Source organism: Hyperolius riggenbachi, chromosome 8 (genome assembly GCF_040937935.1).
Source record: "Hyperolius riggenbachi isolate aHypRig1 chromosome 8, aHypRig1.pri, whole genome shotgun sequence".
NCBI lineage: Eukaryota > Metazoa > Chordata > Amphibia > Anura > Hyperoliidae > Hyperolius > Hyperolius riggenbachi.
In genome coordinates this window covers 206422975-206441473 of record NC_090653.1, presented here as the reverse complement: position 1 = coordinate 206441473, position 18499 = coordinate 206422975, and the positions used below count along the sequence as shown (strand labels likewise).

Below are 18499 nucleotides of genomic sequence, written 5' to 3'. Positions count from 1 at the left end.
CGGCAGTGTCCTTGGAGTGGGAAAATTTTCTGACACCCATGCAGCCGCAGCCCACTGAACAGCAAGCGTGCAGATCCACCTCCAACACCGATCGCCTGGAGAAGATGGTCAAGGACTACATGTCAGATGGCGTAGCTGTGTCGAACCATCCATCTGCACCCTTCAACTATTGGGTATCGAAGCTAGACACCTGGCACGAACTGGCAATGTACGCAATAGAGGTGCTGGCTTGCCCGGCAGCCAGCGTTATGTCGGAACGCTGTTTCAGTGCTGCCGGAGGCATCGTCACAGATCGGCGTATCCGCCTCTCTACAGAAAATGCAGACCGTCTGACTCAAATTAAAATGAATCAATCCTGGATTGGAAATGACTACGCAACACTCCAGGACCCCAACCAAGTAACATGACCAATGAACATCTGGGATGGTGTTGCGTTTCCGGGCCCTGTTTATTGAACCTCTCATCTGTATTACATTTATGACTGCATGGCGGCAAAAAGCATTGCTGCTATATCCGCACGCTTTTTGTCCACATGCAAGGCCTGGGTTGTTGTGTCTCACAAAGCGTGGCCTTCTCCTCCTGCGCCTGCTCCTGTTCCATCACGTCTGCTGCTGCTGGGTTAGCGTTGCCGCGTGGTCCCTGTTTATTGAACCACTTATCTTTATTACATTTATGACTGCATGGCGGTACAAAGCATGCTATCCGCACGCTTCTTGCCCTCATGCAAGGCCTGGGTTGTTGTGTCTCACAAAGCGTGGCCTTCTCCTCCTGCGCCTGCTCCTGTTCCATCACGTCTGCTGCTGCTGGGTTAGCGTTGCCGCGTGGTCCCTGTTTATTGAACCACTTATCTTTATTACATTTATGACTGCATGGCGGTACAAAGCATGCTATCCGCACGCTTCTTGCCCTCATGCAAGGCCTGGGTTGTTGTGTCTCACAAAGCGTGGCCTTCTCCTCCTGCGCCTCCTCCTGTTCCATCACGTCTGCTGCTGCTGGGTTAGCGTTGCCGCGTGGTCCCTGTTTATTGAACCACTTATCTTTATTACATTTATGACTGCATGGCGGTACAAAGCCTGCTATCCGCACGCTTCTTGCCCTCATGCAAGGCCGGGGTTGTTGTGTCTCACAAAGCGTGGCCTTCTTCTCCTCCTGCGCCACCCTCCTCCTGTTCCATCACGTGTGCTGCTGCTGGGTTAGCGTTGCCGCGTGGTCCCTGTTTATTGAACCACTTATCTTTATTACATTTATGACTGCATGGCGGTACAAAGCATGCTATCCGCACGCTTCTTGCCCTCATGCAAGGCCTGGGTTGTTGTGTCTCACAAAGCGTGGCCTTCTCCTCCTGCGCCTCCTCCTGTTCCATCACGTCTGCTGCTGCTGGGTTAGCGTTGCCGCGTGGTCCCTGTTTATTGAACCACTTATCTTTATTACATTTATGACTGCATGGCGGTACAAAGCCTGCTATCCGCACGCTTCTTGCCCTCATGCAAGGCCGGGGTTGTTGTGTCTCACAAAGCGTGGCCTTCTTCTCCTCCTGCGCCACCCTCCTCCTGTTCCATCACGTGTGCTGCTGCTGGGTTAGCGTTACCGGCCCCTTTTCCTGGAACCTCTTATATGTATTACATTTATGACTGCATGCCGACAAAAAACATGTTACCTGTGCAAAGAAAACAGACATTTCCCGCATTTAAAAGACAGTTTTCCCTTTGAAACTTTAAAATCGATTTTCTCAAAAACTATAAGCTCTTTTTGCTAATTTTTTTTTCCTCTTGTACCCACTCCCAAGGTGCACATACCCTGTAAATTTGGGGTATGTGGCATGTAAGGAGGCTTTACAAACCACAAAAGTTCGGGTCCCCATTGACTTCCATTATGTTCGGAGTTCGGGTCGAACACCCGAACATCGCGGCCATGTTCGGCCTGTTCGGCCCGAACCCGAACATCTAGATGTTCGCCCAACACTACTCAAATGTCCTTTAACCAAGGGGATGTGCACTCAAATCAACTGCTTTGTCTCCTGCTCTACACTTCCTTTAGCAGGAATTTTGGCAGGACCGCAGCCACCCAGCATTAGTGAGGAGCAGAGGACAGTTATATGAATTAAACGAATGGACATTTTCACTGCTTTGCTGTCTTTCCTTCTTGTCACTGAACCCAGGTGGCTACAGTCCTGACAAAATGTTACACGGCAACACAAGGGAGAAAAGTAGCAATCTCTGGGGCAACTGATCCACTGACTGCAGCTTTATCATGGATACAGAAATAGGCAGCATAGCCTGGGAAGCATCAGATACTTCACCAGACAGACAGAACAATTGCAGTTGTGTCTTCCATCTCCTTTTCCACTACCTTTAAGGAGCACAGCTCAGAGGAGCATGTGGTTAGAGACTCGGCTCAAGTGTTGAGTACATAAAGGGGGTAAAATTAAAATGTAAGCAAATTGGTAATTTTGTCAGGGATATTAGTACGTCATACACATACAGTATAGAGGTGTTCACTACAGCACCAATAAAGAGATAATGCAGAAACTGGAAAAGAGCAGTCACAACCTCTCCACCTGGTACTGCTATGCAGGGCCGGATTACCAGGCAACAAAAGCAGTTGCTTGGGGCCCCATTCAGAGTCAAAGGGGCCCCATCAGCACATAAACCAGCACTCACCATCCTGTCAGCGGTGGCTGGATGGTATAATGGTTAAAGGGACTCTGTGCAGTGCAGTAACTATGGAAAGATGCATATCATTTTAAAGCTCTCTTTCTCCTCTTTCCAATGATATATAAATGGCCGCTCTATGCCTTTTTGGTTTTCGCTATTTTTGCAATCGAAATCGTGGCCACAGGACGACTTTTCTCCAAAGTCGGCAACTCGATTCAGCACAATGCAATGAAATATAAGGAACCCAGGGGGATATAATTACAAACATCATGCTGGTAGGTGTGAAGATGTAATTAATTAGTTGTGGGTATGCTTAAAGGCATACCCACAGGCACTGCTCGGAGTCCCTTTAAGGGCTCTGCCTCTGACACAGGAGACCAGGGTTCGAATCTCGGCTCTGCCTGTTCAGTAAGCCAGAACCTATTCAGTAGGAGACCTTAGGCAAGTCTCTCTAACACTGCTACTGCCTATAGGGTGCGTCCTAGTGGCTGCAGCTCTGGCGCTTTGAGTCCGCCAGGAGAAAAGCGCGATATAAATGTTATTTGTCTTGTCTTGTCAAATGATGCTGTGCGCTGCTGATCGTCTTCAGAGCCAGGCTCTCCTCCTAGGTCCCCCTCATGCTACTGTGCACTCTGCCGCTGCCCACTCCGCCCTCCCTTCCCACAGAGAACCACAGCTGCAGCAAGAATGATAGCAGCAGATGGCAAACGCTCACTCACCTATCCATGATCCAAGCAATAGAGATCCCGTCATCTGAAACCCATCTGTCTCTTCTACAGTGCAGCCGCTCGCTCTGAACTTCCTGATTCTCAGATCAGACAGGAAGTAGTAATAGTAGTAGTAACAGAGCGGCAGCACTCTAGAGGAGACAGATGTGCTCCGGATGATGGGACCTCTATTGCTTGGATCGCAATAGGTGAATGTGAGTCATCTGGTGCTGTCATTCTCCCCCGCTGCGGCTGCCTTCTCTGCTTGACTATCGTATTCACTGGGATGGAGGCTGCATGGTGGCTGTCTAGTTTAGGAGGAAATCGGTTGTTCAGTGGTGGGGGTGGTTATGTAATTCTGTCTGGGGAACGGCTTCCGGTTTGGCGGTGTCCACAGCTTTCTGCTATTGCCAGGCTGGAGATGCAGGGGGAAAGTGCTGCTGCTGTGATATCTGGCGCCCTCTTCACAGGGGTGCCACAGCCCCTGAGTGCAAATGTCCCAGCCATTCATCTCTCACTCTGCATTTTGCCGCTGCTATTCCCTGCATTGTGCACCCACAGAGGAAAGCGGGCTGTTGCCCATAGCAACCAGTAGCTCGGCTGCCACGGTGTGTGCGGCATGTTGCTGTGCAGCTGCATCTTCTGATTCTATTACGACATGATGGGGGGCCCAAATCAGTTACTTTGCTTAGGGCCCCATTTAGCCTTAATCCGGCTCTGCTGCTATGGCACTGCTGTGCTGCATGTATGACACTAGATAAAGTTGACTGAAAGACCCAACTAAAGACCATCTAAAAATAAAATGTAATTAATTATTCTAGTGTCAAAACAAACTGGTTATGATTGTGACTCAATCAGGCAATCATGTGTGATGATGATATGTAACAGGAAACAGGAAATTTGGGCAATCCTTTAGCTTGGCGAATGGATAGTGTACTAGTTAAGAGCTTTGCCTCTGACACAGGAAACGAGGGTTTGAATCTTGGCTTTTTCTGTTCAGTAAGGAGACCTTGGGCAATACTCCCTAACACTGCCACTGCCTACCAAGTGCGCTCTAGTGGCTGCAGCTCTGGCACTTTGGATCCACCAGGAGAAAAGTGTGATATAAATGTTCTTAGTCTTGCAACAGCAGAAGTTTGGGCCCATACTCCCGATATTCATTGAGTGCCGGGCCCGGGGGTTCCCAAGTTTCCCCTCCTTAACGATAATTCAGTGGGCACCTATGGTGGCGCCCGAAAATTAACATTTTGTAAAGGGTTTATTTGTTTCAGTTTTGCAGGGGTGGTTAAGGGTAGCTGTGCGTGTGTATGTATGTATGTATGTGTGTGTGTGTGTGGGGGGGGTGGGGGGTAAGGTTATCCATGGGAGTGTGGTTAAGGCTAGCAGTGTGGGGTGGTTAAGGTTAGGCATTGGTAATGGGAGGGTTCAATGTGAGAATAGGTTTAGCTCATGGTAAAATATCGGTATTTAACCAGTTCGGCTTATCTGGACGAGTAAGTTCGTCCAGATAGGCTCTGCTGCTGCCGCAGCATGGTGCACGCGATCGGGCACGCTCCCGCCACCCGCCGCTAGCCTCCCGATCAGTGAATGGGAATATAATTCCCATTCACCGATCTAACTTCCCCGCAGAAAAAACGATGCTTTCAATTGAGAGAGCGCAGTATTTCTGCCCCCAGGAAACTTCTCCGTCTTCTTTTAGTTCCTGGATGCGAGATCGTCCGCATCCAGGACATTTTTGACTGTGGCCATCTTGTGGCCAAATAGTAAACTGCACCCACATACATTTTTCAATAAACAATTATTTTATTTTACATTTAAAATTAGCTGTTTCCCTCCCATATCAAAAATTACCCACATACATTTTTTATTAAGAAAAAAAATACAATAAAAAAGAACAAAAACAACATAAATAGTTACCCAAGGGTCTGAACTTTTTAAATATGCATGTCAAGAGAGTATGTTATTATATTATTTTAAATTATAAGCTTATAAGTAGTGATGGACGCAAATTAAAAAAAATGCACCTTTATTTCTAAATAAAATATTGGCGCCATAAATTGTGATAGGGACATCATTTAAATGGTGTAATAACCGGGACAGATGGGCAAATAAAATACACGGGTTGTAATTACGGTAGCGTATATTAATTTCAAACTATAATGGCCAAAAACTGAGAAATAATGAATTTTTTTCATTTCTTTCTTAATCTTCCTGTTAAAATGGATTTAGAAAAAAATAATTCTTAGCAAAATGTACTACCCAAAGAAAGCCTAATTAGTGGCGGAAAAAACAAGATATAGATCAATTAATTGTGATAAGTAGCAATAAAGTTATTGGCGAATGAATGGGAGGTGAGCGTTGCTCGGATGCATGAGGTTTTTCGGCACTGCGGTGCTGAACTGGTTAATATAGATATTTTATTGCTATTGGTTTTTCCACTTTAAAATTACCGCTATTTATTTATCTATTCCTTTAGTAAATATCACAAATGTGGTTAGGAAAATTTCTGTTGATAAATGGATAGAGGTGGGAAATGATACATTGGATAAACTCTTTGAGGAGACTGATCTTAATTCTTTTGAAGAACTGGTTAATACATATAATTTACCTAGTTCAGAAGAATGTACATATATTAAAATAAAAAAATATCTTCAGAAACATATACCAATTCAGGTTCTATATCCACCCCAAATCAAGAAATTACTTACCCCAGAAAAAGATTATATGAAAGGGACGGCTGTCTTTTACAGATCATGGTTATCTGTTAGGGGAGAAGTCCCCAAATGGCAATTGAAGAAATGGTAAGACTTTTTCAAAATGGACATTTTACAGGAAGAATGGGAATCTGCAGTCAGATCAATGAAGAAATCTTCACATTGTGTATCACATTTGGAAAACTTTATTAAACTGTTGTGGCGGTGGTACGTTACACCAGAAAAAAATTCAAAATTTGACCCTAAGGTTTCACCATTATGCTGGAGAGAGTGTAATCATACAGGCTCTTTGGAACATATATTTTGGACTTGCCCAAAAATCCAACTGCTTTGGAAGGAAATAGAAGATTTAAAAAACAACAACCTGTAAGTCTCTCTCATATACCTCCACATATGGCATTATTGCACATCCACACAGTTGAATTACCACCCAAAGAGAGAATTATTTTCAATCATTTATTTATAGCCACTAAATTCTAAATTATTGAAAATTGGAAAACTACAAAGGTTCCAAGGTTTGAAGATGTCTTAAAAAAAGTGGAATTTAACTTCATAGCAGAAAAGTCATGGGCAGTCAAAACAGGAAACATGCATTCATTTTTAAGGAAGACTGATTTATGGCCCACATTATATCCTCAGTCTCAATTATCAGATCTGTAGTTTTAAAACTCATACCCTCTCACAGATTGTATATGATTCCCCAGGACTCTATTTGAAAGTTAAAATAATATTCAAATGCACTCCGATATACTCTCGGCAACTGTATTCACACTCTTTTTTTTCTTTCTTTGCCCCTTTTATTGTTTATTAGTTTAGAGGTTAATAAATTTGATGATACATAGTAGGGGTATAAATACTCCATACATTCTAGATATAAAGACAGACTGTATATTTATTAGAATAGATCATCAAAATCTTTAAATGATGATCTAACTGTAATACAGTTTTATAAAGGTTGGATGCGACTTCCAGTAACTTTGTTGGTTGGATCTTAGTCCACCAGTTACTGGAGGATTCAGCTCCATGGAAAACAACAGACAACGAGCAGTATTATAGTGTTTATTAGCATACATCTTATATTGTATTGTTGAATAGGATTTATGGCATACACTGTTCTATAATAGTTTTTATTCTGATCTGTTGAAATTGGTCTAATAGTTCATTGTTTGATGTAATAATTATACTATTATTGATATGTCGTTTTATGAAAATGGCTGTTTTTAAAAATTTTAAAAACCCCAATAAAAATTATTGAAACCTAAAATTACAGCTATTCTACTAACCGCTTTTCTGGTGCCCTTTTTTTCTACGCATGTAACATACACCCAACCTCTGCGCACATAAGGTTTGCATGTCACAGATGGCATTATGTTCCCACAATTCTGCAGTAAGGCCTTGATCTTCATTACCCAGGCAAAGAGATTTAATAGTACTGTATTTCCACAACTGCATCTTACTTATTAAAACCTACTGTTTCTTGTTATAAGAATGTTAGTATATATTATGAAATGAATGTAATTTATACAGGCTTGGAGTGTAAGGGATAATTCACTATCACTATGTTTTCGTCTTGCACTGCAGGCTACAGGCTCCTGGGATTATACAGTCAGACTGTGGAATGTATGCAGCAGTATCACAGACAGAGTATTTGAAGGCCACAAGGGCAACGTCAGCTGTGTTTGCTTCTCTGTGTCGGGAATGTTGGTAAGAACAATGACTTATTTTTCAAGAAAAACATGTTTAGATAATAAAATATATTCACCACTTCCCAACCACACTTTTTTTTCTCCCTTAAAAACCAAAGCAATTTTCTCATCACTCACATCATTCATTCACCATTAATTTGATCACAGCAAAATGATCTATATATTGGCTTTTTTCACCACAAATTAGGATTTCTTTAGGTGGTACTTTTTTGCTAAGAATTATTTTATTTTATATGAATTTTAAAGGGGATAATAAGGAAAAAAAATGAAACAAATCATTATTTCTCAGTTTGCAGCAATTATAGTTGTAAAATATAATGTGCTACGATAGATAAAATCCACACGTTTTATTTGCCCATTTGTCCCGGTTATTACAAGTTTAAATTGTGTCCCTAGTACAATGTATTGTGATCATATTTTATCTGGAAATAAAGGTGCATTTTTCTGTTTAGTGATAAAAGTCGATAACGTAACTATTTACTGTAAGTTTTTTTTCTAAATGGTATCATTTGTTTTTTTTACAAGTGTTTTATTTTAGAAACTATAGGCTAGGGGTGTAAGGGGTTAAAATTAATAAAAATGTATGAATTTCTATATATAATAGTGCATGTGACTGCATTTTTACTTTTTGGATACTAGATAGCACCACACTTAGATCCCATGTACTGTAAACAGTACACAGGAAGTATTATGCTGAAGCCGGCTTTCATTTATCACAGGCACTGTGATTGGGTTTGGGAACAAGTTGTTCCCATGCACCAATCACGGAATGGCAGGATTGCGATGGAAACGAATGGCAACAGCGCAGCAATCAGGAATGGTGAAGTAAATAAACAAATACGCATAGCTAGGCCCCTCTTGCTGAAGTGAGGTCCACATGGGCGTAGTTATGCTTAGCAGCGGTTGGGAGTCGGGTAATCAGAGAAAATAAGTTTCTCCTACAGATAAAATTATGTCAAACAGGAAAAGGAAGTGACACAAGTATATACAGTGGTTAGCTGATTGCAATCACGTTCCACCTTGACTTTCTGTTTTATCCCACATTGGTCCTCTATAAAGGTGCCCTCTAATGATACACTCTTGATTGTACAATCTTACCAAATGTATGTAGTAGAAGGGTAAACTGAGTGAATATAATTTGAATAGATAGGTAGTTCTGAATAGTAATTGAAGTGGTACAATTGTACAATGAAGACTTTAGCACTAGTGGGCATCATAAGAAGCATGTAAAAAACTGAATTCATAGTGACAACTCAAAAGAATCTCCATTTTAAATGATTAACTGTTATATCATTTCAGGCATCTGGTTCCTGGGACAAAACCATTCGTGTATGGAACTCACGCAGTGGCACCCTGATTTTTCTCCTCACTGGACACGTTGATTGGTTAAGGACTGTGTCCTTCTCTCGTGACGGAATCCTGCTGGCTTCCACGGGGCATGATAGGATGGTAATAGTGTTATGTGCAACCTATTTTAGGAAATATGTTTTTTTGTATTCCTTTTCACAGGAATATATGACACATGAGAAGACAGCAGAGCGTACAGTGAAAAATGGCACCGGTTAATAATAGCGCACGCTTCCGCCAATATTTGTTTAAAACGATATTTATCGTTTTAAAGGTTAAAATGGTGCAGACCTTGTGAACGTTATTTATTGTTTTAAATCCTGCTTTTTTTTGTCCTGCCTGAAAGCTCTTTATCATTTTAAGTCCTGCTTTGCTGCCGTTTGAAAATATGTCTGCTCGCCGACTTTAACGTTTAATACCAAAGCCCCTTTAAAAGATAGAAACACTTATGGGTGCACTGGGTGCCAGCATGGGTGAGGGTGATAGGCGAGGGCAGTGGGAGCTGGTGGTATAGCGTCCGCATAGGACGCGCTCTCAGCTATACGTTGTATAGCTGAGAGCAAAAAGCATCTTTAAATTTCCCTCCTCCTCCTGATTTAAAGATGCTTTTTGCTCTCAGCTATACTATAGCTGAGAGTAGTTCGGTGGGGCGGTGTGTGTAGCGGTGGTGCGCGGTGATCTTCAATCGCCTTCAGAAGATCGCAAGATAGAGGATATTGGTGTGGGACCTTTTCTGAGGATATTGGTGTGGGAACATTTTCTTAAAGGTACAGGTAAGTATTTTTGAAAATCAAAAGAGAGAGGATACTGTCGTCGTGGGACCATTTCCGAGGATATTGGCGTAGGAACATTTTCTTAAAGGTACAGGTAAGTATTTCTGGTTAATTAAGACTAATAAAGGACTTTTCTCATGGTTGTGTTTTTATTTCATTTAACGCTTTGTGGAAATGGGTAAGGCGTATATACTCATTTCTCCTGGGAGGGGGGCGAGCATCTGGGGTCCCGTTCTTAAAGGGGACTCCCAGATGCCACCATGAACCCCCCCAGGGAGTCATCGCCCCACCTCCTCCTGGGGAACCAGAGGTGGGAAAGAGCCCCTTGTTCATGCATTGGACAAGGGCTCCGGGGGGAGAGGAAGGCTTGGCCGCCCCTTCCCCCAGGAGCCCTCCTATACCATGGACCATGCGGGCTAGTATAGCTCAGGGTGCGAACCTGTTCCTGCATTAATATCAATTTACAAAGATTTTCGCATGTCATTTACTGACCAAAAGTGTTCGGAATTTTTCTCCAGCTCATAGCAGCCGATAAATGGCTCTCCCCCTGCTGTCTCTGTGCGGTAACTTGACAGACAGCCTTTGGGGGGAGCCAGGCAGCCAATGGGGAGAGCCACACAGCCTGTTTCTCATGCTGATTGGATGATTGGATAGGCAGGGCCGGCACTACCATAGAGGCAGAGGAGGCAGCTGCCCCAGGGCCCCAGAGCTTGTAGGGGCCCCCAGTGGCTACAAGAGGAAAAAAATTCAAATCGGCCTTATAGTTTTTGAGAAAATCGATTTTAAAGTTTCAAAATACACATTTAAAAACCTGCCAACTTTAATGGTTAATAGCAAATCCACCTTAAATGCTAGAAACCCTAAATTTGCAGGATATGTTAAGGAGATCATTAGGAATAAGAGCAAAAAACAACTTTTCAAAAAGACCTTATAGTTTTTGATAAAATTGAGAAAATGTAAAGTTTAGAAGGAAAATAGTATACTTTTAAATGCGGTAAATGTCACTTTTAGTAGCAAACCTAACGGTAGTGTAATTTTACATGCATCAAACGAAAGCGCAATAAATTTCCTGACGGGGTTTCCAGGGGGTCTATACGCAGCCGCAGCGCTTTGGCCAGGGATCGCTATACAGCCGCAATATGGCTGTATGAAGATCCCTGGCATTTTTTCCTATTTTCCCAATTTTTTTTTATGTTTAGAGTGTGGGAATTTTTTTTTTTTTAAATTATGTGGGGTCCCCCCTCCTGAAACTTTTTAACCCCTTGTCCCCCATGCAGGCTGGGATAGCCAGAATGTGGAGCTCCGACTGATTGGGGCTTCACACCCTGACTATACGAGCTGCAAAAAAGGTCCCCTAATGCCGATTTTTGTTCCGGGGTATATGTTGGGGGGGGGGGGGGCAGGTTTATTTTGCCCTGGGGCCCCATTGTTGCTTAAACCGGCCCTGGCGATAGGAAAGCCAGTGGGTCTTTCAGTGTAGCAAAGCAGAGACAAGCTGACAACTCTGCCAGTATCCCTGCATCCCTTTAGATGTGCATATATGTATTTTAGCACACAGAAGAGCTCCCCCTGGTGGCTGCAGCAGATCTAAAGGTATGACAGTATGCACAGGATGGAAAACCTCTGAGTCACACACACCGCCCCTGCCTGCCTGCTGCCCTGCTAGAAGGCTGGTAAGTGAAACTTACCGACCAGGGCTTAGTGAATTGAGACAAGTATGTCCTGGAAATCCTTCTTTGAACATTGCATGTACCTTTCACTGTGAATAAACATCACTTGCATCAAATCCTGGATGTCTGCATATATTTGGGAGTTACCAACTGCACCGAGTACGGCCGAGTGTGACAGTACCTTTTTTGCAGGGATGATCCCTCTTTGGGAACCAAATCCCTCTGTCCCTCTAGGTTCCGCATGTGTCCCTCTTTCAGGACTGATTTACAGATCTGTGTAATATATGTAAATGAAAACTGTTTTAAATTGACTCTAAACTTTATTTTCATTTTTAAAATTCATATATTTTTTTCTTTCAAATGTTATTATGGAATAAAACTAATGATGATAGAAAGGAACAGAGTCGTTTGAATGATATAACTACATCTTTTGCTTATTAATTCTTTGTGATGTGTGACATTACCTCCTTCCCAGTGGCATAGGACAGGAGCATACCTTCCAACTTTTTAAGATAAAAAAGAGACACTTAAAGAGGAACTCCAGTGAAAATAATTTAATATAAAAAGGTGCTTAATTTTTACAATAATTATGTATACATGATTTAGTCAGAGTTTGCTCATTGTAAAATCTTTCCTCTCCCAGATTCACATTCTGACATGTATTACATGGTGACATTGTTACTGTGGGCAGATTATGTAGCTGTTCTGGCTTTAACAGACAGCTATAAACAGCCATTTCCTGTGTGTGTCATTGTTACATTGTGGCAGTTTGCCCAGAGTACCGTACGGTACCAGAGCCTCTTGTGGGAGGGGTTTCAGCACAAAATCAGTCATACAGCGCCCCCTGATGGTCTGTTTGTGAAAATCATTATATTTTTCATGTAAAAGTGGGTATCAGCTACTGATTGGGATAAAGTTCAATTCTTGGTCGGAGTTTCTCTTTAAGTCACAATTCTGCCACACCCCTAATCACGTCACTGACACACCCCTAGTCCATAAAGATTTCATAAGAAAAATGTGCTGGTTTATAAATCAAACCGCACAGGTCCTTTCTATCCTGGTTCATTTTTATTCATATTAGCATTTGGAAATAAGAAATATATCAATTTAAAGTTGAGACCAGTTGTCACACTTGGGATCAGCAGCCCGTCACCATCATTTGTCTCTTACTCTCTCTCTCATGCACTGCAGCTATTTGGTATAAAGGGCTATGCCCCCAAGCTGCTGGCCTGTTCAATCCCAAAGGACTGTCAGAAGCGAGAGCTGCTTGTGGGGGACACCTCTGTACAGGCTAGATCAGGCATGGGCAAACTCGACCCTCCAGCTGTTACGGAACTACAAGTCCCACAACGCATTTGCCTTTATGAGTCATGACTATGGCTGTCAGAGTCCTGCAATGCATTGTGGGACTTGTAGTTTCATAACAGCTGGAGGGCCGAGTTTGCCCATGCCTGGGCTAGATTATCAGCCAAGATGGCCCTGTTCTGTCTAGGTGCTCCACAAGGGCACTTAAAGATCCAGCATGCACATGACATGTGTGCGGAGGAGAGGGGAAATGACATTGGGGAACACAGTAAAGCTGCCTGGGTTTCTAACCTAGGTTTATATTCAAGTCAAAAAAACGTTTCTGTTTTTTCAAGGAAAAAGATAAATGCCTCTGTTTATATTCAGATCACTTTATATTTGAGTATATATGGTATATTACATTTAGAAAAAAAAAATCTAAAGTCCATGCACAATATTACATTATTTTTTTAAGAACCATAAGTTGAGCTTCTGAACTCCCCTTTCTCTTTCTTAAGGGGCCCATACACCTAACGATTTTCCCGCCGATATACAGCAGATTCGTTCACTGTGATCGAATCTGCTGTGAAATCGTTGCAAAAATGCTGACAGAACGATCGATTTCCATCCGAAATTAATCATTCCCGTCGATCCGTCCGTGCGGAAGATTTCGCTCGATCGCCGGTGGGTTGAGATTGCGTCGATAGTGGCGTTCGAATGCCCGACGACCGACGCTAGCGACAATACATTACCTGCTCCGGCCGGCGGGTGTCCCTGCTGTCACCGCTGTCCCTTCTCCGTGCTCGGCTCCTCCAGCTTCACTGAACTTCCTGTCCCAGCAGAAAGTTTAAACAGTAGAGTGCCCTCTACTGTTTAAACTTCCCTGGCAGGAAGTTCAGTGAAGTTGGAGGAGCCGAGCACGGAGAAGACAGCGGATACCAGGAAACACGTGCCGGCCGGATCAGGTAATGTATGCGGGGGAAGGGGGCAGCGGCAGCTTCACAGATTGTGATCGGTTTCATGCTGAAATCGATTCACAATCTGTTTGCAGTAAAGGCAGCCATATGATCCCTCTCCGATCAGATTCGATCAGAGAGGGATCTATCTGTTGGTCGGATCTGATGGCAAATCGACCAGTGTATGGCTACCTTTAGGGTGAGGTAGCATAGCAGAAATAATAAAACTTTTCCTCATTAGCATGCCTGAGGCTGGGAGCACACTTGTTTGTACTTGTTTGTGCAGAAAATCATATATTTTAAGGCATGTGTTAGTGTTTTGGGATTTGCATTAGTATGTGTTTTTATCTGCATTTTTCATGCATTTGTATTTTAACTAGTATGCCCACCCAATAAATACATCTTTAGATAAAAATGCATGTGAAAATGCATACCTTTGCATCTCCATAGGAAAGCATTATATACAAATCACATGCGACATGCAGGAAAAAATAAATTTCTGTGCAAATTTAAAACCCATATTGCAAATCACACACTATTGCAATTTTTACCACAACCCGTATACATTTTAACAGGAAACACATGAAGTTCAAATAAGCGTGCTCCGTGCCTGAGAGGTATATAAGTGAGTGGATGAAACAGTGCACCGGCTATCACTTTCAGGCACTGGTATTTGCTTCACATGACATAGGAAAGATAAAAAAACTATTATCTATGACGCTACAAACAAAAATATATTCTTTTTGCAGGTAAGGCTATGGGACTGTGAAAATGGGAAAAGTATAAAACTCCTAAAGGTAAGAATATTTTAAGAAAAAGTGTTAGGTTGCACAAGTGCCTGAACTTACTCCTGTGCCTCCCCACTCTGTGTCTCCTCTCAGCTCATCACCTCTGTACCACCTCACCTCTAGGTGTCCTCTTAAGGCCCATATACATGGTAGAGGATTGTCAATCCCTCAGGTGACATTGCTGGGAAGACACTGTACAGACACATTCTGTTGCAATGCGAGGGGGGAGCCATGGAGCGCTGCTGGTGTAATGCTACGTGGTGGGCAGGGTGAGTGGCGCCAACAAAGGTATTGGCCGTCACTTGGCTGAGTTGATTCACCTGGCGGATCACTGGCCAGGTGGCGGTTATTGGTCAGTGGATGCTGTACAAAAGCCGGGTTAAAGCCAATATGTGGTCAATATCTGCTGCCACAGCCGACTTTAATCTAGTATATGTTTGGAACTTTATCTCTATTCACCTTTGGTCTCAGAATGGCAAACACAATCGTGGCAAATTTGCTGTGATTTTGCAATGATTTTTCCCATGATTTCACAAAATCGTGACAACGTTGCTGCAATTTCGTTTGCGATTCTGAGCCCTGGCACTCGGACGCAGACTACACAGAAACTTGGTACTTTACTAGGTAGGATCATTCTGCTAATAATGGTGCCTGATCTTTGCAAAAAGTGAGCAAAACTAGTTTATTTCTATCTTTGAACTATTTAAAGCGACAGGCCATCTTTCTTATTTTAGCTAAATGCTCCCATAAAATAAATATATCACAGTGCTAAAAACAATATGGAGGCTGCTATCTTCATCCCATTATTATAAAACACCAGTTGCCTGGCCATTATGTTGATTATTAGGCCTTCTAACTCTGCTTGCTTCATGCATATTCCAGGTTTGTATTCCTGACACTACTGAGGTCCAAAGAACTGCACAACATCCAGGCAACAGGCATTTTGGTAAAAAATGGCAGCCTTTAAATCGCTTAAGAGCAGACCTGAACTCAGAACTTCATCTCCGCTCTAAAAGATAAGCAACAGAATAATATTTTTTTAAGAAAAACAATTCTTTGTTACAGCTAATACAAATCCTGCAATAAATCTGCAGTTTGTTTACTTCCTGTTATCATGGAAGCAGACATATTGTTAACAAATGAGCTTTCTGCCGTGACAGTCAGCTGACACAGCTCAGGGATCAAATTGCAACTTGTGCTTAGTCACAGATGAGGTAGAATTAGACAGGATAAACTCTTTAAATACATACAGGGTGCATTTCTATATGTCTTCCTTCTGCCCAGTGCAAAAGTTCAGTTTCCTTTAATGAAAGGCTGTTTTAATATCAACTGTTGGCATTATCATCTGTATTATATTGCAGGGTGTACCGGAGGTGACCTATACCTGTGTGTTTTCACCTGAAGGAACCCTTCTACTAACTGGACCCATGGGACTTTGTGAATCACGATGAAGCATGTAACTGGAGGCCTGTAGAGTATATACAAAGCATACACTGTGGCTGCAGCCCTGTGTATACCCCTGCTGCCTGTATTTCTACCACCATTTTTCTTGGAGAATACTGACCTCAGGCACCTGTACAAAAAAAAAAAGAGGGGGGGGGGCAGGGGTCCGATTTTCTTTGCATTATTAGTACAGTAGAACTGCAGAAAGTCCAGAGGATTTCCAAATAGCAGTACAAAACTTTTATTCAGCACAAATTGCAGTTACAGAAAAAAAAAAAAAAAGCAACTGACACATTTTGTACTTGCAACCAGCCCTTAGGCATTGCTGCTACTTCAAGTGGACTCCCATGCAGTTTTTAAATGAAACAAATAGTTTCTGCTAATTACAATTGCACAAAATTGTACGTACATTTTTGCAATTACCGCCATATGTAATTATGATTTGGAAATTCAATTTATTTTGTTTATTACATTTGTAATTTTGCGTGATTTTGTGCCCACTTTAGCGCTTAGTAGCAAACTCTCCATACATGCTGTTGTCACAAAAATTGTTACGTATGTTTAGGGGAATAGTGGGAACATGTCAAAAATGTTTTCAAAAAGACCTTGTTTTTTTTATAAAACTGATTTTAAAAATGCCAAGGAAAAATCTCAGAAAACCCAGAAAAATGTTTAAAAATCATTTTTCCCTTGTATACCTAAAATTGATTTTCTCAAAAACCAGGTCATTTGACTCATTCCCACTATTCCACTTAAAATACATAGCGATTTTTAGTGATGATAGCATGTATGGGGTTTTGCTATTAACCACTAAAGTCGGCACAAAATGATATGAAAATTACGCATCTACCCGATTCTGCAACGTAATTATGAATTACGATGCAAAATTATGATTATACAAAACTCCTGCTCATCACTAGAAATATGCTGAAAGGGGGCGGTCATTATTTAGCAATCAAATGCAAATATAATGCAAAATTATAACGCTCTTAAGACTATGGGGATGATAGTTGACTTAAGGAGAACTCTTCCCCCACCCAGCACCTCCCGCTCACCATAAACCACAGTGACCTGGGTAGAGTCATTCAAGTTTCTTGGGTCCATAATCTCCAACAACTTAAAAGGGATGACAATACTCTCACCCAGTTCAAGAAAGTACATCAGAGGAAGTACCACCTACAACAGCTGAAAGGTTTGGCCTACCACAAAAATGAATGGTGCAGTTCTATACGTCGATCATTGAATCCATCATGACATCATCTATGACTGTCTGGTTCAGCTCATCCTTCGTATGAGGGAAGGTGAGACTGCAGCGCATCATCTGATCAGCAGAAAGAATAATTGGCTGTAGCTTCCCTTCCCTGCAGGACCTTTACGCTAGCAGGTGCAGAAAGAGAGCAGCTAAGATTGCCTCTGACCCCTCTCACCCCTGCTAACTCCATCTTCCAACTAATGCCTTCAGGAGTAAGGTACTGGTCAGTTGCAACAAAAACTTCCAGGCACAGGAACAGCTTCTTCCCTCAGGGAATAATAAATGCATATAGCAATGTCAATGAACCCTTTGCACATTCGCTCTGTGCAGTGTATGTGACTCTCATAGGAATACTGGAGTACCTCTGAAGTGTATGTGACTTTGCAAGAGAATATATTTGTAATAAAGACCCCGGTTTTTAACTTAGCTTTAGGAATAGCAGTGGTTCCTGGATGAATGATACATGCATGAGAATGTGCAAAGGGTTGATTGACTTTGTTGTTTTGTTGGCAACACTCCTTTTAGCACCTACCTTATAATTTATTTAAATGTCCTAACTTGAAGCGATGTACCTGAATCTGTGCTTTTTCTTTTTTCTAATAAATGTATATATTTGCAGAAAAACAGTGTCTCGCTGACCTACAGCTCATCAAGAGCAAGTGGTTAAAGGATATCTTAGCTCTCTTAAAAATTCAAAAACTGGGATCAGGTATGTGTAGGATGCTATCCTCATGCCCACTACTCCCCCGTTTTCCTCCACCCCCCTCTGTGCCCTAATGCCCCTCCAAAGCTACTTCTAAGTCAGGAGGGTTGGTGCACACTGCACAGGTGCTGCCTGGCGACGCGTGTCCTTGATCATGTGTCTGTGGCCAGGAATGCTCTGCACATGTGCACTACATCACAACTATGTAGTTTGCATATAAACAGTGCTCCCAGCCGCAGGTGCGCTACCAAGGACATGTGTGTCGTCGGGCAGTACCTGCACAGTGCGCACCGATCCTCCCGACCTGGTAGTATCCTCGGGGGGGGAAGAGAAAGGAGGGAGTGGTAGGCATGAGGAGAGCCTCCTACACATGCCTGTGCCCTCCATTTGTTAATTTTTAAAAGGGCTAAGGTTTCCTTTAAGGGCCTTTATACAGCGTTAAGCATTTGAAAAAGAGCATACAGGTCAACATATTGTGCTTTTATACTGTGGAACTTATAAT

General features: G+C 42.4%; 1 protein-coding gene across 1 annotated transcript in view; it reads left to right on the top strand.

The window, feature by feature from the left end:
- Positions 1-16163, top strand: part of WDR38 (WD repeat domain 38) — a 96849-nt gene extending 80686 nt beyond the window's left edge. Inside the window, exons 6-9 of the mRNA XM_068249723.1 lie at positions 7657-7779; positions 9081-9230; positions 14561-14608; positions 15961-16163. Coding sequence (XP_068105824.1) covers positions 7657-7779; positions 9081-9230; positions 14561-14608; positions 15961-16050 — 411 coding nt within the window. The 3' untranslated portion in view covers positions 16051-16163. The remainder of the gene's footprint in view (positions 1-7656; positions 7780-9080; positions 9231-14560; positions 14609-15960) is intronic.
- Positions 16164-18499: the final 2336 nt, after the last annotated feature.